Source organism: Mesoplodon mirus, assembly GCF_964341445.2.
Source record: "Mesoplodon mirus genome assembly, chromosome: 3".
Taxonomy (NCBI): domain Eukaryota; kingdom Metazoa; phylum Chordata; class Mammalia; order Artiodactyla; family Ziphiidae; genus Mesoplodon; species Mesoplodon mirus.
Genome location: NC_138978.1, coordinates 188,390,850 through 188,413,596, shown reverse-complemented (window position 1 = coordinate 188,413,596; position 22,747 = coordinate 188,390,850). Strand labels below are relative to the sequence as shown.

At 35.6% G+C, this 22,747-nt stretch overlaps 1 protein-coding gene across 3 annotated transcripts in view; it reads left to right on the top strand.

Annotated features, from left to right (window-relative positions):
• The window catches only part of BRINP3 (BMP/retinoic acid inducible neural specific 3), a gene marked incomplete at its 5' end in the record, with an annotated part of 413,860 nt that extends 395,010 nt beyond the window's left edge, over positions 1-18,850 (top strand). For all 3 annotated transcript variants that reach the window (XM_082615798.1, XM_082615797.1, XM_082615799.1), the window contains one exon: positions 17,691-18,850. In XM_082615798.1, the coding sequence (XP_082471924.1) occupies positions 17,691-18,807 (1,117 nt within the window). In that variant the 3' untranslated portion in view covers positions 18,808-18,850. The remainder of the gene's footprint in view (positions 1-17,690) is intronic.
• Positions 18,851-22,747: the final 3,897 nt, after the last annotated feature.

Here is a 22,747-nt window from a genome sequence, read left to right as displayed (position 1 = left end):
CAGTGTGCTGTTATTGGTCTGTCCTGTTATTGTTAGCCATAAAAGTTTCTGGACTACCTGTCTTACTAGTCTGTTATGCTCTAGGAAATGATTCTCTCTGTGGCTTCTTCCCAAATGTGGAGTTACACTATTACAATCATTTTAATCTTGTATAAAACTGTATATTTAGTCAATGATTTCCAGTTCCTTAGTCATCATTATTCTTGTCAGAGGCTCAGTTATATACTGGGTAATAAAAGAAACAACAATCTCATAGAATAGGCAGAATTTAAGTAATATAGCTAGTTACACTAATAAAGCCGTAAGTAAGAAATTAAGCCAAGAACTTCCATTAGGTGCAGCCCAGTATATCCCCAGTCATCTGACCCAGTCTCTTCCATACCAATTGCTGTCTTTAAGGGCCATGATATATTGGCATTTTTCATAAGGCACTCAGCCCAATTTCCTGGTGTCATTATGCTGATTACTCTTAGCATGATTCGGTTGTTCCCAGTATAAGGGGAATTTTAAACTTAAGTGACCAAAGCCTGCTATTACCCATATAAATCTATCCTGTAACTGAGGAAGGGTCCCTCCTAATATATGAGGCAGTTATGGGTTTTGACTGAAATTTAGCCAGTTGCTCTGATTGAGCTTAAGTAACTTTTAAAGAAAATTCATCCTTATGGCCATAATCAGAGCAAATATGATTATTGGCCAAGTAAGGGGACCCACCTAGTAGTATCAATAATGGCTCAGATAGAAGTATAACTTCTATTTTTTAGAATAAATTTCCTAAGGGTCATCCAATCAGAACCTAGGAGAGAAGAAATTCACCAAGGTAACCAGAAGTGCTAGACATAGGTAATTGACCATAAACCCAAGAATTTGATTGATTTTTAAACTCTGCATAGGATTGTGCACATGATAGAAAAACATTTGATTTATATGCAAAAAGTCCAAGAAATCAAGAAAATGCTATAAATAATCATATGGGTCAGGTTCAGTATCTTGGGATAGCTGTCTACTTCTGATGTCATCTTCTTCTTGTCCTGATGTGATTTCTCCTCTGTTTGAGCATTGTTTTTAAGTGAGTTTGAGGTTGTCTTCTCTGTAGACCAGGCTGATGCAGGGGCCTTTTTTAAGTGGGAAATATGAATCCAAAAATCAATTCCCTTCAGTTTTGCTATATATGAGCTGGTTAAGAGGACCTGATAAGGGTCCTTCCATCTAGGTCGGAAAATGTCCTTTAAATGATGTATTTCCAGTATGCATAATCTCCTGGTTACAGGTCATGGAGTATCTTATCTTTGTCCAAAGACAGATTATTGTGATGAGCTTCAGAAACAAGCGTAGAGTATCCTTTTAATGATTCAATTAAACCTTACAATAATGCAACATAGTAACAAGGAGCCATCTTGGAAGTGAGTCTTATGCAGTAAATACAGAATCCCAAATAATATTAATGATACTAGAACTTAATATCCACTTAAACATTTTTTATTTCTAAAGTTACCCTCATTTCTACAAAATATAGCCAAATTTTCTACCAAAATATAGCTTAATTTGCTTGCAAAATGGGTCTTGTTTCACTAAATATGGCCTGATTATTTACATAAGTAGTTGATTACATATGTTATTTTAAATGCCTTTACTGGAACTTTTCATAGGGAATCTCAGATTGAACTTTTAAAAGGCTTCTCAAGGACAGAAAAGCCATGCCAAGGAATTGCCATTGGATTCTGCCTGCAATACCTACAGATTTGGATGGATTCCTCTCTTCTCGAGGTCTGCAAAATATGTTGGGGCTCCTGCACCTGCCAGGAAGTGTCTTTCCTTATTTAGCTGATAAGGCCTCTGGGAACCCTGTGAGCAAGTACCAGGTTGTTTTTCCAAGAGGCTTTATGGCTCCACAAAGTCCGCCTTAGTTCTTTAAAGCTGTCTGGTCATATTTGATTCTATACATATTCTCAAATATAACATTGTAGTCAAACTCATGCTAATATAACCAATGTTTCCAAATTCTGGAGGGATCAGATAGAGAGAAAAGGTAAATGTTTCAATTCTGTTTACAAAGGTATAATTTATCAAGTTGCTGTAAGTCATAATTAGCTTAAAGGGAAAGGTTTCCTTATATCTGGAAAAATAAAGATTAAAGCCAGTAATATTTCAGACAAAAAGTCATAAAAATTATTATTTAGCCATATGTAACTAATTATTGTTGACCTTGATCTTCTGTTAACAGTTTCATGAAACAATCAGATTTTCCATTAGAATTCTTTGATTTATTATCCAGTTAATTCTTAGGATCTGAAAGTTATCAGAAACTTATACTTGTCAAAAAGTGCTTTCTGTGAATCTTTAGAAGATGAAGCATTTTTGCAAAAACATCAGGGTAAAACAATAACTATCTGTAAGTGACAAGACTTAACATGGCATGGTTGAATATCTGATTACAATGCAATTGCCAAAGAAATTTGGTTATTTCTGTGACATATAACCTCTTTAACTAGAATTATGACTGATAACATTATACCAGGGCATACCCAAATTTTAGAAATTTCTAACAGTTTCTAGAACATTCATATTAATAACATTTATCCATACAATATAACCTAAGAAGGTTTATTACCGCTCATTTGACAATGCTTTCCATCTAATTTAACATGCCAAATGAGGCTACTTAATTTAATATCTCTCTTTGAGATGTTTCAGGAGCCCTGAAACATCCCAGAGTTAGCTAGAGGTCAGAAGAACTTTATTTAGAATTTGATTTGGGAAGTTAGTCAAAGATATCAAAAGGTTTCAAAACACTTGGTCAAATAGGATTACAGATCACTGTGAAACAATACTTAGTTATTCACTTAATCAAAATGACAATAAAATATTTCAAAGGCAAATACAGGAAGTTATAACAGATTACTTAAACAGTGAAGAAATTTACAATCTGTTATCAAAAGCAGATGAATATCCCAAGAAGTCTCGTCCTCTTAACAGAGAGAAAACCAAATTCTACTTTTGCCCCACCTTACCTTTAATATTAAAATTTATTTACTCAAATTTATTTTAAATTAGCCAGTCCTGACCACACATTAAACTCTTTTCCCATCGTCTCCACATTCTTCTATATTCCACTAATTCCACTTCTATAGAATTCCACTATTCTATAACTTCCTTTTTACCTTCAGATTGTCTCTTTTTGTCATTTTAGCCTCTTTTCAGGACAAAATTTCTTTGTTTTCACTTTACAAAATGCATTTCCATTCCTTATACCTACTTTATTCCTTGCATACAAAGATGTTTTACTTTTTAATTTTTAGTGGTTTTAATTAAATGTTTTAATTAGAAATATTAAGCTTTAAAACCTTAATCTCTAGTGAAAACTAAGAAGTAAGCAATTATAAACTGTCTTTTACATTAGCATTCTGTAGAATGACAAACTTATAAATACTATTCATAATTTCAAAAACATGTACTTCCTTATAGAAAATGTCTCAGTGTGGTACCAAACATATTTATTAACAGTCATAAATAACTTTAGTTTCTTTGTAAGAGCCTATGCTGAGTAATTAATGTTTCAGTATCTTATTTTATTTGGGAAGCTAGATACTCAATAAACTTCCATCATTTAACTTAATTTAGCAAAACTCTAGTTTCAAGTTACCAAAGGTCTGGAGAAACTGTTTTTAAGTAGACCCACCATAAAACATAATTATTCTTAAAGAGTTCACCTAAAAGCTCTTACTCCATTTATGTCTATTTAATTCACTGGTTCCCAACCATTATATTTACATTACCCATGAAAACTTCATGAGACATTGGACCAAGCCAGCCACCATCCCCCATTTTTTTGCTAACAAATTTTGTAATAGAGATAATGTGAACTTATTTGAGTTTTAGTAAACCTAGGTACAATAAAAGTACTATACTTACTGTTGATGACTCTAAAGACATGTCTATATGAATTAAACCAACAAACTTAAACTAACTTTAATGCCAAATATTAATTTAATACTGAATAATTCCCAGATCATATGAACCTGAAATTCATTTGGGTTAGTGTCTATTATGTTTCTGAGAATTTATATAAGCACTTATTTTCTCTTAAGTTATTAAATAGAACTCATTTACAATTAATTTTGGCAATACCACCCAAAGGTAGAAACATATATTTATTATGTATTGATACATACACATACATACATCCAGATAGACACAAAGAGAGATCTCATAGTTTCCATTTTTAAAACTTAGTTATGAATCAGGTATTACAATATAAAACTCACTAGTTTATGAGTAACAATTAGAATAAGTTAAATTTATTTGTTGAAGTTTAAAAGGCATCTTTTCCCTTTTTTATTTTAACTTAATCTCAGGAATTGGCGATGGTCTAGGTCAGAGTTCAATGACCTGTACAACATTTACAGCTCAAAGGCACAGAAAGGGAAATGCAAGCCTCCTAGAAGGACTTTTGTTCCCTTAGGGTCAGAATTTTGAAAAGGTGTTTTATCAAGCCGGCTTTCTTTAACTGCATACACAAAAGCCAGTTTTGGAATGCTAAAAGAGCTCCATCTTGGCCATTTCAAGGCAAGATATTCTTAGTTCCCAATAAACTGAGCACTTGCAAGAATAAGCTCCATAAGTATTGTGTTAGTTGGTGATTGGCTATCTGACTTCCCTCTGTCTTGTTCAGGAGTCTTTATTCCTCATTTTAAAGTTGGTTTGTCAAGATAAAATTAGTATTGAAAACTGCGTGGTAGGCAGTTGTGCTGTTTGTGAGCTTAACTCCTGTACATATTACCCTCAAATTGAGTTATTTCAGCAGTTTTATGTCTCAGTTTCTGGTTTCTCCCTCTGGCAGTCTAAAACCATCATGGGTGCTCGGAACAATGGATGGCAAATACTTATGTGTGCATTTTTTAAATTAATGAGTGGCTTTCCCTATGAGAGTGCTGCATGGTATGAGGACTTGCCTCCACCACTCCCATAAATTTCTCAGTTGCTTGAGAAAGCTGTACCGACTGGGAAGAGCTGTGGCCCTTATCTATGGAGCTGAAAGCTCTCATATGGTATCTTCAGTTTATTCCAACTAACCCTGTTTAAAATAGCCAATTCTAACAAAGGCATCAGATGAGCCTCCTACCTAATAACCCAGTCCAAAGGTCCTCAGTGTCTTTCAACTGAGCAAAATCTTGTCAGTGTCTTTCAACTGGGAAATCCAGATACCTCTTCTTGAACTTAAGTCCAAGGGAAACCTAGTCCTCATATCAAGGAGTTTAGCAACCACTGAATAAAGCCCAGGATTGTCAGCCAAGATGGGAGATCCGAGACCGGGAGACACTCACCCAATTCATCTGGATTCACCAAGGAGGTGGATGGGCATAAGGGGCCCTTCTTGGTACCAAGGATCCAGATCTTTGTAGAGTTCACGTGAAGGAGAGCAGTCTGCTCTGAGTCCTTCGTGGTTGTCAAAACTGTTGACTGAAAACACACACACACACACACACACACACAATGTAACAGCTATGAGTTGAGTTTTATTTAGGGTCTTACTGAGGACTATAACCCAGGAGACTGACTCTCAGATAGCCCTGAGGAACTGCTCCAAAGAGATAAGAAGAAGTGGCCAGATATTTGTGATTTTGGCTAGGGAAAACATGCAGTCAAACACATATCTCAATAAAAGGTTACTGCTTGTCATGAAGATTAGATATCTCCATGAATAATTTTAGTGTTTTTCTGTGAATGGAAAGATGCAAGAATCTGAGTTCATTTTTACTTTTCTGAGAGAACTCTAATTATCTAAGGGACCTGTTTTTCCAAAGCACAGAATGCCTTATCCTGTTTTTTTTCCTGAATAATTAGAGGATTAAGTTTTATTTTAATAGGTAAAATTGCAATTTGAATAAACCCATCTTTGCTGGAGAAATATCTGGCAGTTTCTTTGTTTCAGGTCAACATTTGTCTGTAAATACCAATGATGTAGGCTGTCCCGAGACCTGTTTCCATCAATAGCTTTGTCTCTTTGCTATGAGTGACATTTGCTTGCTTGTTCACAGTTCTCATAACTACATATTTTTATTGGGTATTGTAGATGATAGTATATATTGACTCTGAAGTATGTTATTTTATTGGAATAATGTTGATTTTTAACTTGGAGGCAGTTTTATTATTTGTTGACTACACTGTCTTTGCAGATATTTGGTTTAAAATTTTATTACAGTGAGTCTGTCCTAGTTCAACACTTAGTTTAGGGCTAATCTTTAGTCTTGTGATGGTCTTTACTACAAAGACATGACTTTTCTGGCATTTGAATATGTTTACCAAACCACTCTACTTTGGAGATATCCAAACTGCGAACACTGTCTCATCTGTGTTAGGCAAGAAATACAGCCTTTATTAAGCACTGCAGATCTTTCAGCTTTTGCTTTCTGTTTGGCTCCTCAAAGTTTGTCTCACAATTGTAGAGTTTAGGAGTCAGTCATGGATTTGAGGGGAATTTGTTCAGGGTTTTCTTTCTTCTTTGCTTCTTTCAGAATTATTTTCCTCAATTTACATCTTCTCTGGCAACTCCCCATTTCCATTCTGCACACATCAAGCCTTTAAGAATGTCATTTCTTTTTTTTTTTTTTTTTTTTTTTTTACGGTACGCGGGCCCTCTCACTGTTGTGGCCTCTCCCGTTGCGGAGCACAGGCTCCGGACGTGCAGGCTCAGCGGCCATGGCTCACGGGCCCAGCCGCTCCGCATGTAGGATCTTCCCGGACCGGGGCACGAACCCGTGTCCCCTGCATCGGCAGGCGGACTCTCAACCACTGCGCCACCGGGGAAGCCCAAGAATGTCATTTCTGACTGAATTTCATCCTCCCCATGTTGCCCAGATTGGGGAGTGTCCTTAGGGCAAAACTAGAGGACTGCAACTCTCAATTTCTCCATTGGTGCTGCTCCCTTCCTTTAGGTTAAAAACTCATTTAGCTTTTGACTGTTTTGGAATTTCTATAACTCCTTTAACTAGTGGTTCTTTCTATTTTGCTCAAATTTTATAAATTATTATTGGGAGGGTTAATTGAAGACAACCTACTCTAGTATTACTGATTTTCAACTAAAAAAAAAACTGAAGGAATTTTTATTGGAGTTGCATTAAATATAGAAATACATTTGTCGAGAATTGATATCTTTCCTAATGAGGCTTCTACTTGTGAATATTGTGAATGTAACTGCATTGATTTACTTATGCTTCAATGTCTTTTAAATTTTTTTAATACTTTTATGTTTTGTTACCTCTAATTTTTGTTATTTATAACAAAAGCTTTGTTACATATAACAAGAACTACACGTTAAGTATGATATGAATAGGTATGTATTTCTATTTATTTAACCTTCTTGGAATTTTTTGTGCTTCATGAATCTCAAGATTTATGTATTTCATTGATTTTGAAGAATTCTCACTTACTATAATTTTATATAGAATCTCCCCTATTTTCTCTGTTTGGTGCCTCTGGAACTCTGATTATGTATTTGTCAGTTTTTGTAACATAATCCTCTAGATATGTTTTATATTTTCAATCTCTTTTCCTCTCTGTGGTGTATATTCTCAGGATTATTATCTCATTTATCTTTAATTTACCAATTTTGTGCTCAGCTTAGCTAATCTGCTGTTTTACATTTTAATAAGCTTTAAATTAAAATCATCATCATTGGGCTTCCCTGGTGGCGCAGTGGTTGGGAGTCCGCCTGCTGATGCAGGGGACACGGGTTCGTGACCCGGTCTGGGAAGATCCCACATGCCGCCAAGCAGCTGGGCCCGTGAGCCATGGCCTCTGAGCCTGCACTTCCGGAGCCTGTGCTCCACAGCGGGAAAGGCCACAACAGTGAGAGGCCCGCGTACCGAAAAAAAAAATTATCATCATTATCATCATGTTAGTTCCTTTGTCTTTTCAGATTTGTTTTGATAACCCCGGTGCCTCTCTCATATTTTACTTTACCTTGAAATTATTTAAATATGTTGCTGATAATTGACTTTAATATCAAATAATTCCAATCTCTGTAGTCTGTGGTGTTAAGATTATGCCTTTTGCACATTTTTAATCTTGGGACCCTGATTCCTCTTTCTTTTTTTTTTTTTCTACTGTGAGTTCATGGTCAAAATAATTTCATCTATATTGATTTTTTAAGTCCTTCATAAAATGTAAAGGATGTGCATTCTTTTAGAAAGTATATATTCCATTTTGCCACAATAAAACAATTTGGAGCACTTTAAAATAAGTTATGATTTTCATTGGTGTTTCTGAATTTTTAGATTATGTACTTTCTGCAAAAAACTTTGAATTTGTAAATTATGTATTTTCTCTTCTACTAACAGTGAGGTCAGGGCAGGCACTCATTTTGCTCTCTTCCTTTTCTAGGCCTTTTTGTTTGTTTACTTTTCTGTTTTGTTTTTAAGCTGACTCTTTCTTTAAGTGCATAGTCTCAGTCTTCCCAGCTTCTTAGAGCAGGTCTCCAATTCAACTTCTTGCCCTTCAGGTGTCCTGGACTTTGTTTCCTATACCCAACACAGCCACCAAAACCTCTAGATCAGGTACACCCACATCTTCCTACATATATATTCTTTCAGCTCAATTTCAGCCTCTGAAATTTACTCCATATTTTTTTCCGCATCATAAATGCATTTAAAAATTTGTTGCCAGAATTATTTGTCATTTTGTGTTGATGAGTTTTTAAAAGTATTTCCTCTGACATTTTTCCATAAGCATAAATCCATAATTCAATTTTGCTTTAGCAATTTGGTTTAGCGGTGTTGCATGGGAAGAAATTTTGCTAGTCTCTAGGGATTCCAATGAAATGACATTCATTTTCTTCTTTCTGAGGAGCCTATATTCCAACTACGAAAACTAACGTAAAAATTATAGTTATTATAATGAATGGTATACTTTAGTTGAAATAATGAAATAAGAATCTATTAAACAATAATATATGGCTGTACATGGCTTAATTACAAATATGGTAATATAGATAAATAATATACTCATTCAAAGAATTAAGTTGTTGTAAGTAGGATTATTAAGAAAAACTATTTACAGTAGAAATGATTCAATTTGCATCTTGAACTGTCTAAGCAGAGGAGAAAGGACATTCAACTCTGTAACAAGAAAATTCATTGTGGTTGAAATTGAGCTGGTGTATTTAGGGAGGGAAACAGGGAGAGCCTAAATGGAAAACATACTTTATAGAGTACTGAAAGTTAAGTGTTGCCTGATTGTAAAGGGTTTTAAAAGTTAGGCAAAATATATATTTTATATGAAAGATATTGGGTGCCATGCAATAAGAAATAGATCAATTTTAGGAAGATTAGCTTTGAGGTACACAAATGTAATAAAATGACAAAAAGAGCAGGTACAGGACCTCCAGAAACTAAGTTTTACTTTAGTTGAGACAGGAAGGGATGAGCTAATATCCATCATTGTAGATAACAATCATGGTTGTATTAGGAGAGAAGAAAATGAGTTCAGAGACATTCAATTTGGAGAGATGCTTATCACACAAATGCAGGCATAACATAGACAGTTCATACCATAATTGTGTTCATGGTTATATGACTAGAGGGACATTGAATTTGGACAAATTATATTTTCTTTATTTAATTGAAAAATATGCTTTAGATATAAATAGTATCACTTTTAGAAACATATTAAAATTTGATTAAATTATTTAAATGATAGTTTAATTTGTTTTCAAGTTTTCAGTGCCCAACAAGAACATTTTATTGTTTTTTTCTAAATTGATGAGAAATTGGTCATGAAATATGCTTTAAAGAAAAACAGAAATTATGTAAATAAGACAATTTTTGAAAATGTTTATCACTCACTGGATATCAAGAAAATCATATGAAATACTAAAAATAATAAATACAACCAAGGAATTAACAATTTAGCCTTGAATTTGCTTCTTTAGTTTCTCTTTTTTGTTCATTAATTTATTCATTCATGTCAAATTTATATTTAGCTTGAAATATTAGGGTCAGAGATGTAACAGATCTGTGAAAGATAAAATGGTCTTTTCATAAATTTTATTTTAAAATATTCTATTTATATTGTTTAGATTTGCAGATTTGGATTCATCATACACATATTTTAAGACTAATAGGTTCAAAAGGTTGTAATAGGAAAACTTAAGTATAAACACTGTAAACTGATTTAGGTATGTTATGATAATAAAATGGTGAAGTAAACAAATATATCTTTTCCCTCACAGCATGTATAATGTAATGAGGGATACAGATGATTGGGTAATAATGACTTGGTATAATGAATACTATGGTGGGTGAAAATCAGGATGTTATAAAAGCACATAGGAGAGACCTGATTTACTCATATTTGCAGAGTAATTGCATTTGTGTCAATATTTCCTCAATTATAATACTTAATAGACTGAACTTGCACATAATAAATACTTTTCAAGTCTTTTTAACTTAACATCTAATGTGATTTAGTGGGCAAAATATTTTGATTTTTGGTAATCTTTGGAGGAAAATTAGATGTGGACTCTATTTTTTTTTTAATGATATATTCCCTTTATGTCCAGTAAAGTCATTGTGTTCTTCATGTGCCTCACATTTCATACCCTGAATGTTGACTTTTTCTTTTCATATTTTATGTTATAAGTAGAGGGAAGACATATCTATTGATTTTTCTTGAACTACAGCATTAAATGCAACACAGCTGTGGACAGAATGTTTCAGTAGCTCTCTAAGAAGTAAGCAGATTTTTCTGTGTACACCATTCAACCAAATGAATTACAGATTAGTTGGACTGAAGCTTTTTGGTTTGATGGAGTTCCACTTATTACTTTTTTGCTCTTATCTTTTGTGCTTTTGGTGTCATACCCCCCAAATTGTTGGGAGTAATAAAAACCAGGATGCACTTTCAGTTCTACCACTTACCAGCTATTTGACCTTCTATAAATTCTAATTATCTAGGCTTTTTACAACTCATGTCCTTAAATATTGATTGGGATAACAAGGGTCCTTACTTCAAGGAGTAGTGAGAATTGGGAGAATTAAATGAAATAATGCCTGTAAAAAGACTGTGCACATGAGAAAACCTTAATGAATGTTACCTCGGCTAATATTATCTTTAAAATATGACCTACATCTTCAACTGCTTCACTCACTTTTTCATTGTCTTCCTGCAAGCCAAAAGTTTTAGTAGATACTTGAACTCAAGTTTATAAAAATAAAATGTGTATGTATGTATGCATCTATAGGTTTATAGATGTGTATCTATATACACATGTGATATATATACATACATACACTTCCTTGGGAGACTCATAACCAAGGGACCTTTGACAATGATATTCTTTTTCTTGGGATGTGATACAGTCTTGGTCGTGTTATCAATAACTAGGTCTATTTGATAAAAGTGAAATGTAGAGATAAAGAGTAAGATTATGCGTGTAATACACAAATTGTTGAAGATAAAATGAAAATTTCCATTTCCTGGAAGAAAATAGCATTTGTAATAAAGAAAGTACATATGATGCTATTTCTTTAAAAGATCACAATAGTAATAACAGTGATCATAATAAGCATTTCCATTTATTTACCATTTATTCTGTGCATAGGCACTCTTTAAGGGCTTTTCCAGCAATTGTGCTTTAATTCTTACAACAAGCTATATTTTATTCCCATTTTCCATATGAGTTAAGGGAAACAATATTCAAAGTTGATAATTTAGCTCCCAAAAGTGGATTGAAGCCAATATAGTGGGCTGTCACTCAAGTGCCTAATTTTATTTAATAATTAAAAGTTATCTTATCTTTGATGCTGTCCAGCATGGAAATACATTTTTCCTAAAGTCATTTGTTAAGCATTTTTCCTCACTATTCAACACACATTATAAAAAAAAATAGACTTGCTTCTCTGAGTCTGTCTTCATTGTAATACTTAATAGATATATAACTGAGGAAGTCATTGAAACTCTGAGCCTCAGTATTTTTCAAATTTTAGAATGGGTTTAAGTTTTACAAGTTACTGTGAAGAATTAAAAATAACAAGTACAAAGTGGCTGGCCCATGATATGAGAGAAATTCACTAAATAGTTAATTATTAATACTGTAACACAGTAGAATTTATTAAAGTAGGTTTTAGTGTTTGGTTTATTCTTCTGTGTATGTGTATGCCAAAAATTTCTATTGCAGGGTTTGCAAATTCAGCATACACGGTGGTCACAAGGCCCCAAATGCATGGTAATTCAAAGCCATCTGCTGCTGCCCTCTTCTCTACAGAAATTTTAACTTTTCCCTACCTTCTTCGGGACATATTCTTACAGCTTGAGAGCTAACTGCTATTTAAAGAGCCCCTAATAGTTGTTTTGGTTGTTAATTTTCATACATAGGAAACTTACAGCTTCTGTGTACAAAACATTTCTCCAGGACTGCTTATTTTATTTATTATTTTATTTTATTTTAGCCCTGAAAAAAACATTTTATTAAAAGTACATCAGCTTTACCTGATATTTAAAATACTACTGGTATAATACAAGGAGAAAGATGGTTGCTAAATTTAATACAATCGACTTCTGGCTAAATCTCTTTACCACTCTTTACTGCATGTAGAATAAATTTAAAACCTAAACAATACTCTGCCTGATCTGGCCACTACTTACTGCACAGTCTAATACTGCACTGATATTCTCTTCACTCCAGCTGTACTGGCTCTCATTTAGTTCCTTAGAACAAAACCTTTCCTACCTCAAGTCCTTTGCAAATATAGTTCTCTTAGTGCAATGCTCTTTGCTTTGCCAAGACTGGTTTTTTCTGTGGGACTGCATATTTTAAAAGAGCTTCCTGAGCTCTCCTCCTAGGGGTTCTTATAGTATGTCTGGGGTGGGGTCCAGGAATCTGTTTTGCCAATCCCATTTAACATTGCCGACTGAAAAAAATGCACAATCTGAGAGCTGTGAATTAAGTTTTATTGGGGGCAAAATGAGGACTATAGCCTGGGAGACAGCATTTCAGATGGCTCTGAGAAACGGCTCTGAAGAGATGGGGGGAAGGTCAGTGTTCTATATGATTTTAGTGAAGGAGGGTACACACAGTCAAGCACACATTGTGGCAGATGCTGTCTGCTGGTCACGAGGAGCAGACGTCACCATGAAGGATTTTAGTGCTTTTCTAGATATGAGGAGATACAAGAATTGGGCTCATAAATTCTTCTCCTGAAAGTATCTAACTATCTGAACGCCTGTCCTGCCAGTTTTTCCCAGAGCACAGAGTGCCTCATTCCCGATCTCCACCTTGAACTCCTTTCGGAGGGTGTTGAAGGACAGCAGCTGCAGTGGCTAGTGACTTAATCCTGTAGAACCAGATGGCAAGTGCCATCTGGGATGGGATTTGTTACATCACTTCATCCTGACAACAGATCAACAGGTGAACTCAGGGTGAGCCATTGAGGTTCAGAAAGCTGTACACATTCCCCAGGGTCATGCAGAATCGAAATCTGAACCAATGTTTCTTTGAATTCTAAAACTTTCACTCAAAGTTAAAGAGGCTAAGTGACTTGTCCCAGGTCACCAGGTGAAGTCTGACCTAGAAATCCAGTGTTCATTCTCCCAGTCTAGTGCTCTTTTGACACTCACATAACATGTGTCCTGTAGAGATTTTACATAGAGAATATTACAGATTAAACAGAGACAACTGACTTAATGTATGTCTAATCTTCTCAACTTAGTTTGCTACCTGATTTTTCAAATAAAAACAGGCTATCGGCTTTTTAGCTAATTATATTTTTTCCAAAAGTTTAACTTAACTCTGGAAGGTATTTTCCTTTCTGTAACACTATCATCTTAAAGCTTTTTTAGAAATTATTTTCAAGTGCACACTTACTTCCTGATGGAAAAGGAGTTCCTATATCCCTTGAATTGTTCCATATCATTGTCATTCTCAAGTCAATTGCTTTAATACTGTCTTCCCCTAGTTTCTGTCTTCTGTTCTTCTATAATCTGTGTAGTTCCTTCACTTTAATTTCTTTCTCTCCCTCCTTACTCCTTCTCTCCCTCCTTTTTCCTTCCTTTCCTACTTCCTTTGTTTAGTAAATATTAATTGAAGTGTTATTAAGTAGATGTCAGGAACAAGACCACATGTTTGATAGAAAGAAACAAACTTACCTGCCTGCCAGGAGTTCATCTTTCAACATTGCATCCTCTATCCTAGCCCTAGTAGATCCTAAATAGTTTATGTGAATAAAAGTTATATATGAGAATAGAAAATGTAGCATTACTTTGTTTTAATACTTAGGTATAGAAGGAAAGAGTTTTAAAAAACTACTTGCTACCACCTAATTTTAATGTTGAAGACATTTCTCTTCAAAAAAAAAAGTTTAGATTTAAAAAGAAAAACAGTTGAATTTTACTTTGTCAGGGGAAAAAAAAAGTGATCTTTTGGGTAAGTGAATAATCCATGTACAGTACTGAAATTTGCTTTGTTTTCTATTTTTGACCACTGCCTTCACCAAGATTTTACAAGGAGTAAAGACTAATTATTGAAAATCTATTCCCTACTTGTGAAATGCAATAAAACAGTCAAAAGGTAGGTAATGGGGGGAAGGACAAGAAGCAGCAAGGAAGAAAAGCCACGTGTTAGCTCTTCTGTCTCAGGGAACAGGAGCTTTGACAGCACACCAAGTTATCAATATTCATACATGACAAGCTGAAACCCATGAAGCTGGGACACATTCCTTCAGTAATGCATCTGCAGGGACGTGAAAAGGATTGGAAAAGACTGAAAGCTAGAAAAGCCATTGCTTTTCTAAAGTGTCCAAATGAGTCTTTCTATGGTGCCCTAGTTTTGTGAGCTCTGCCTTCAGCCTTAGGCCTATTATTTCATTTTTTGTTTGTCCTTACAATTTGGAAACATGATGAGAGCTTACAGTGAGAGATGAATTGACTCAGGGAATTTATGCTTTGGTTCCAAGGAAGAAAATATTATTTTCAATCTGATAGCATATATATTTTATATGCTTTATAGTAGATAGATATAAATAGAACTACCGAAAGAGAGAAAGGAGAGAAAGGGAGAGAGAAGAGAAAGAAAAAGCAAGCAGGCAAGCAAGCAAGGAAAAGAAGGAAGGAAGAAAGAAAGAAAAATGGGAAGAAAGGAGGGAGGGAGGAAGGAGAAGGAGAAAGAAGGAGAGAGAGAAAGAAGGCAAGAGGGAGAGAGATTAATTCATTGAGAGCATATTGATGAAATAAATATATCAGTAACTGCAGAAAGAACAAGTCAGCAATAATTTCTATATTCTGAGACTGAGTACAGAAATAATGGATCAGGCTCTTTCCTCAACCCAAAAAAGGAAAACTTTTTGCATATCTATTCTGTAGCAAGAAAACAAGGAACCAGAGGAGAGGAGGAGAGATACTCATATAGAGATGTATGGCTCACAAAGTGCCAATCATTCCTATTTCACAACTTCTGGCATCCTCCTGGGAGAGTTTTCCTGAGAACTTATTTTTAAAGTATCTTGAGAAACTTAGAAATGAATTTTATAGGTGTAGTTTCCCAGTCAGTGTTTTTCAGTGTAAGAAATAATTAAGAGGAAAATGTTTCATGTTTTGGTTGGGTTTGATTTGATTTTACCTTTTATTCTGGGTCTATAGAAAACAGTTCCATTTAGGGAATCTGGAAAAGAAAGGTTTTTTAAAATATATGTTTACTAAGATTTTTATATAGATTTAATTGTGTGCAAATGTCAAAGTGTGTGTTGTGAAACTCCACTTCCTACAACTTGGGAGTTAGGTCTTTAAAACTGTATTAAATATGCAGTTTAGGGCTTTAAATTTCACTTAAAAATATGCTTATTGAGCAAATGTTCCTTTAATTCGTCTATGCCTTTGATCTAATATTCATTAAGTATGAGAGGCATTCTGCTAGGCATGGGATATAAAGCTATAAGCAAAGCATATATGATTCTGGCAAGCTGAATATTATATTTAATGGGATAAATGGAATATAAACAAGTACACAATATAACATTTTTAGTGGAAAAAGGCACTATGAATAAAAAGTAAATGTTATGAGAGGGAATTAAGGAGTTATTTCATTTATTTGGAAAAACAGGGAGGAGCTTATTTTTTTTAAAAAAGTGTTATATTGCAAAGGGGAATGAGCAGAGACCAAAAATGAATATACAAAAATGAATATATAGCTCATATATTGTTCTGTGATAAAAAATTGTTTTTATTGATTAGTTACACAGATAAATACCTGTATTTTACCAGCATATACAAATTCTTTAAAATGGCAGCACTGTAATAAGTCTAAAGGATTGAGTATAATATATACAATTTGTAGAAAAACCTCATATGTACTTAATAATGAACACTGGAAAGGCTTAAGAATACCAAAAAGAGATACAATTTTTAGTGTCTACTGTGACACATGCTCTATACAATTGTCTAAACACATGCATCCAGTCTGAGCCTATTTCTCACAAGAACTCAATATGGAAGATATCACTAACTTAGGCCATTCAACTTTTCCACGATCATGCAGCTACTATGAGAAAGCAGCAAGATAAAAACAAAGAATTATCTGATTACACGGCCACATGCTTTTCCTTCATTATTTTACTGAGATTTTAAACACACTAAAAGAGTTTGAATAATGTGGGAAAACAGGAAAAGTAAGATCGTAAATTTGCATCATGTAGCCTGATTTCTGGATATAAATAATGTTAATGATCCAAATCAAACACATTCAACTAACACACTTAACCCTTATTAAGAGAACTTGTAGTTAGTTTTAATGAGATATTTTCAACAATTTTCTTGAGCAGACCATAAGGATAAAAATCAAACATGTTTTAATAATATTTTCCCTCTCAGTGGGTACTTGTTCTTTCAATGTTGATGAAGCCCTAGGATTTAAATCCATTGATTGACAATTTAAAGTTTCTTGTTTTTCTCTCATTTTTATTTCACTTTCTATTTAAGCTTCCTGCAGCATTAGTGCTCTGTGAAACTAAGAGTGAATGAATGAACAATCGTCATTCATACACTCTAATTCTACGCTAGATATTTGGTGATAAAACCATTTTTATTCCCCGTTGTTGGATATCATTTCAAACCTATAACCAACCCAATTATAGTCACAGTCAGCTTCCAGGTACACTAGGGAGATGCCATGCAATGTCTTCAGAAGGTATTTCATGTAGTTTTCCAGTTCAAATCAAGTGTATCCATCGTTAATCTTGTATGATGATGAACAAAAAAATATATACATAATTTAAATATACATAATACTTAAATATATGAATATTATATGTGTATATATATTTTCAATTATGGTGGGGGTTTTTTGGGGTTTTTTTTTTTGCGGTACGCGGGCTTCTCACTGTTGTGGCCTCTCCCGTTGCGGAGCACAGGCTCCGGACGTGCAGGCTCAGCGGCCATGGCTCACAGGCCCAGCCGCTCTGTGGCATGTGGGATCTTCCTGGACCAAGGCACGAACCCATGTCCCCTGCATCGGCAGGCAGACTCTCAACCACTGCGCCACTAGGGAAGCCCAGTGTTTTTTGTTTTATTATCACAGTTAAATAACTGGGAAGGACCTAAGAACGTGATAGTGAAGCTTTCAAACCTAAGGTAACTTGATTGCAGGACACACAAACACAAACGCCTTTGTATTTATACAGATTCCTTTTGTTTTCTATTCTTAGAACCTCAACCTACTGGCTCACTCGCATCCAGTCTTTTCTCTACTGCAATGAGAATGGACTCCTGGGCAGCTTTTCAGAAGAGACGCACTCGTGCACGTGTCCCAACGACCAGGTGGTCTGCACGGCCTTCCTGCCCTGCACGGTGGGCGATGCGTCCGCCTGCCTCACCTGCGCCCCTGACAACCGCACCCGCTGCGGCGCCTGCAACACGGGCTACATGCTCAGCCAGGGGCTCTGCAAGCCCGAGGTCGCCGAGTCCACCGATCATTACATCGGCTTCGAGACCGACCTGCAAGATCTCGAGATGAAGTACCTGTTGCAGAAAACGGACAGGCGACTAGAGGTCCATGCCATCTTCATCAGCAACGACATGCGCCTCAACAGCTGGTTCGACCCCTCCTGGCGGAAGCGGATGCTCCTCACCTTGAAGAGCAACAAGTACAAGTCAAGCCTGGTCCACATGATCCTGGGTCTCTCTTTACAGATTTGCTTAACTAAAAACAGCACCCTGGAGCCGGTGTTGGCCGTTTACGTCAATCCCTTCGGAGGCAGCCACTCTGAGAGCTGGTTTATGCCTGTGGATGAAAACAGCTTCCCCGACTGGGAGCGGACTAAGCTGGACCTCCCCCTGCAGTGTTACAACTGGTCGCTGACTCTGGGGAACAAGTGGAAGACATTTTTTGAGACAGTGCACATCTACCTGAGGAGTCGCATCAAGTCAAATGGCCCCAACGGCAACGAGAGCATTTACTACGAACCCCTGGAGTTCATCGACCCTTCCCGGAACCTGGGTTATATGAAAATCAATAACATTCAAGTGTTTGGCTACAGCATGCACTTTGACCCGGAAGCAATTCGGGACCTGATTCTGCAGCTGGACTACCCCTATACTCAGGGATCCCAGGACTCAGCACTTTTGCAACTTCTAGAGATAAGAGACCGTGTAAATAAACTCTCCCCACCCGGTCAGCGTCGTCTAGATCTTTTCTCTTGCTTGCTTCGTCATAGACTCAAGCTGTCTACTAGTGAGGTGGTGAGGATCCAATCTGCTCTGCAGGCGTTTAATGCCAAATTGCCAAACACAGTGGATTATGACACGACCAAATTATGTAGTTAACCATAAATGTCAAGCACAACCCAAAATCTTGAAGGAGTTTTTACAGTGCTTTTGTGGAACAGTTTATGTTTGGAAGAGTAAATTTAAATTGTCTTTTCAATATCTGTCTTATATCAGTCAATAACATTGGATGGCAATTTACACACATGAACTTGCTGACAATGAATATATTATACTGCAGTTTTGGTTTCTGAATGAAATAAATACTGACACCAGTCTAGAAGACATTCTACTTTTTACAATAAATTTCATTTGTAATTTTATATGTTCCGTGGCAATGCTTTTGTGCATTACATCCTCTAGAGAGAACATAAAAAGATACCAATAAAATTTTGTAGCTGAACAGTTATTAAAAAGAAGTGCTGTGGGATTCCTTTTTTCCATGAAATGAGTTCTATTTTGATACAGCTTATTAGAACCTGGGGAAAATTCCCCAAGATTTTTTAATTGAAACACTTGAAGGTCCCTTTCAACAGACTGTAGGGAAAACTCAACTAAATAGAATGCTTAGCATTCAGTTGTATTTTTATGGTTAACAGCATAATGGCAGTGCTTTATTATCTGTACTTATAAACCATTCCTAGAGACACCATCATTATTAAAATAAACAGATAAACTTATTTCGCAGCTAAATATCAGAACATTTTGGCAAACATACAGAAAAGTCAGTGTGGTTATAAGCCTATCGTGGAGAAAGTAAACCCTTAATTTCCTTAGCAACTTGCTTTGTCATTCTCTTTCTACATTCTAACAACCAACAATCAGCATACTCTGCACAATCATTTTCATTTCAAGTGCTGAAAACCCAGTTATTCCAACACTGTACCAATGTCAATAAGATAACATTTCTAGAATTCACAAATTGTAATGTGTTGGTGTAAAATAAATGATCAAGTAACTAATTCAAGTGTAAATAGACATTTCCTTTCCTCTCAGAGAAACTAGTATTACTAAAGTATATTTTGAAAAGCAAACTCTTTCAATACAAACCAGTTTTAGTCCAAATTTTTGGTTTGAAATTCCCATATTACCCATAGTGTAATATCAGATAATATAATTCATACTTTTTTATCTGTGAATTTAAATTGCATTTTTGTTTAGATATATGGATGTATCTGTGAAGTGTGGTTATGATATTTATTACTCACCTCTTGTTTAAATATTTCATAAACATTTCTTGTAATGTAAACAAATGCACTGTCCAGCCTAGCTTTCCTGTTGCGGTCATGAAGTCATTTCTCAAGGCACAGAGTAGGGAACCTATGACATGAATGAAAAGAGTAAGACTGATGATGAAAACATCACAGCCACATTCTGTATTCTTAAGCTGTTTGTTTTATTTTATTTTATTTTAAAATTTATTTATTTGTTTATATTTGGCTGCTTTGGATCTTCGTTGCTGTGCATGGGCATTCTCTAGCTGCGGCGAGTGGGGGCTACTCTTCGTTGCAGTGCGCAGGCTTCTCATTGCAGTGGCTTCTCTCGTTGTGGAGCACAGGCTCCAGGCGTGCCAGCTCAGTAGTTGTGGCTCACGGGCTCTAGAGCACAGGCTCAGTAGTTGTGCACGGGCTTCAGTAGTTGTGGCGCGCGGGCTTCAGTAGTTGTGGCTCGCAGGCTCAGTAGTTGTGGTGCACGGACTTAGCTGCTCCGAGGCATGTGGGAACTTCCCAGATCAGGCTCGAACCCGTGTCCCCTGCACTGGCAGGCAGATTCTTAACCACTGTGCCACCAGGGAAGTCCCTTAAGCTGTTTGTTTTAGATTCCAAAGCATTTTAAGAGAAGTTAGTTCAGACAACAAATACTTATTCAATCTACCATATGTACATCATAGTTCTTCCACCCAGTATCTGGATAACTGCTTTTCTTTCTTTATTCACCTGCTTTTTTTTTTTTTTTTTTTTTTTTTACGTTCGCTATTATGGGTAATCCAGTTGAAAATATACACGATTATTTAACACCATCTTTCTGATATCATAATAAATATTCTTTTCATTTAATTCTGACAACACTAGGCGGTAGATTATTATTCCCATGTTCTTGGTGGAAGAGAAACAAAGAAACAGAGGCTCAGAGTGGTTTGTCAAATTCCCCAAGAACACAAACCAAGTTAAAAGACCAGGATTCCAACACAAACTTTTCTGCAATGAATCTGTCTTCTTTTCACTGTGCCACTGAGTTTTAAATGAACCATCCTATTTCTGTATTTAATCTCATTACATGCAAAGGTTTATGGTGAAACAAGAATGTCTTATGAAATTGAGGTCTAAATCATTATAAAACACATACCTTCGTAGTACACTGGAGTAATTAAATAAACTGGAATATATCATCCAAAATCAATCACCCACAAAATGACCAAGCTTATGGAATATAGATCATACATTTAAAAAGACATTTGCTGTAGAAGTCAGAATTGCCACTAAAACTTTTTCCAGAAGCATCTTGGAGGCCCACATGTCCAGAACCACTGATCCCAGAAACCACCTGAGCAACATGGTGTGGTCACCAGTGGATTCCGAAGAGCAATCATTCCCTGGAACTTAAGGAAAATGTCAGCAATGCTACTTCTTTTATTGCTCAGCTTGCTCTGCCCTGACTGGCTTATGAGAGAGAAGCTCCTACAGCCACAGGTAAGTACATGACTACGGGTCTATCCTGAGCCTTCTTGTGCCTGGCGTGTGTTGGCACAAAAGTCCAACTGGATAGGATCAAATCATCTTCATTCTAACTGTCTTGGTAACAGTGTCAGTCAGTGAGTCCTTTGTATCTCTGAGTCTGCTTTTCCCCTGAAAGTGGAAAGTAATAAGAATGTCTTTCTCTGAATGCCAGGTGTAAGATAACATTAATACAATATAAATAAACCTACTAACCAAATTCTAAAGTCCTGTACAGATTTAAAGGGTAAGGGATCAACATCTTTTTGTATTTTTATTTCTCATATGTTAACCAGTAGTGTCCAACAAGCAATAGACAATATAATCTAGTTTAATTCAGCATTCGTTTGCCAACATATGGGAAAAAATGCAGTCTGTGAACATTTCATTTTTCCTGAATTTGCCTATACGCAAACATTTTTGCTCATTATTGCTTTAGGAATTTGAGGATTTTTAATAAAAATAACTTTACTCAAAATGTTATTTCGAACAAAAGTTGAAATATATATATATGTAGAATCATATTTTAAAAGGGTATTTGATTTCTTTTTTGATATTTCTAATGTAGGTCTCTAAATTAGGGGTTAATTGAACTTAATAAATTCAATGAAACTTGAAATTCTGAAAATTCACAATTTATTGAGTATATGATTTTCCAGGAACATCTCTTATTCCTATAGCTATTTTGATGATTATCATAAGTTTGATTTGCCTGCCTGTTCCTGAAACCTCAAGTTGATTTTTAGCAAGTTAAATCAGTATTCAAATGATCACTGTCAGCTCAAAAAAAGAAAAAAAAATGCTGAAATAGCTGATGGTCTTCTCTGATTTAAATAATGAAGAAAAGTAATTTTCCTCCCGCCTCCCTTTTTTTTGTGACTCTTATCATGATATGGATGTTAGGCAGGAGGTTAGCCATGAGCAACGAAAGGTGCCCCGTGGGCTGAACGTCCAATAGCCGCCTAATCCCGCCAAGTTATATGCTAACCCCGCCGCAAACATGCCCCCAGTACTCAATACTCCAAAATAGGGCACCGGAAAAATCCCCCACTGGCCGACTGAGGGACTTTCCCCACTCTGGCACATGGGCACACCTCACGCCATCATGTCCTTAGATAACCTTTGGCGGCCACTGGGCTCATTAAATGTTCATAAATGTTCTATGAATACATACATCTAATTAAAAAAATGAAAAAAATCCATGTGGACCCATAGAGTTTAAACTCATGTTTTTCAACGGTCAACTGTATATCATTTGCAGATATCTTCTCCCATTCATTAGGTTA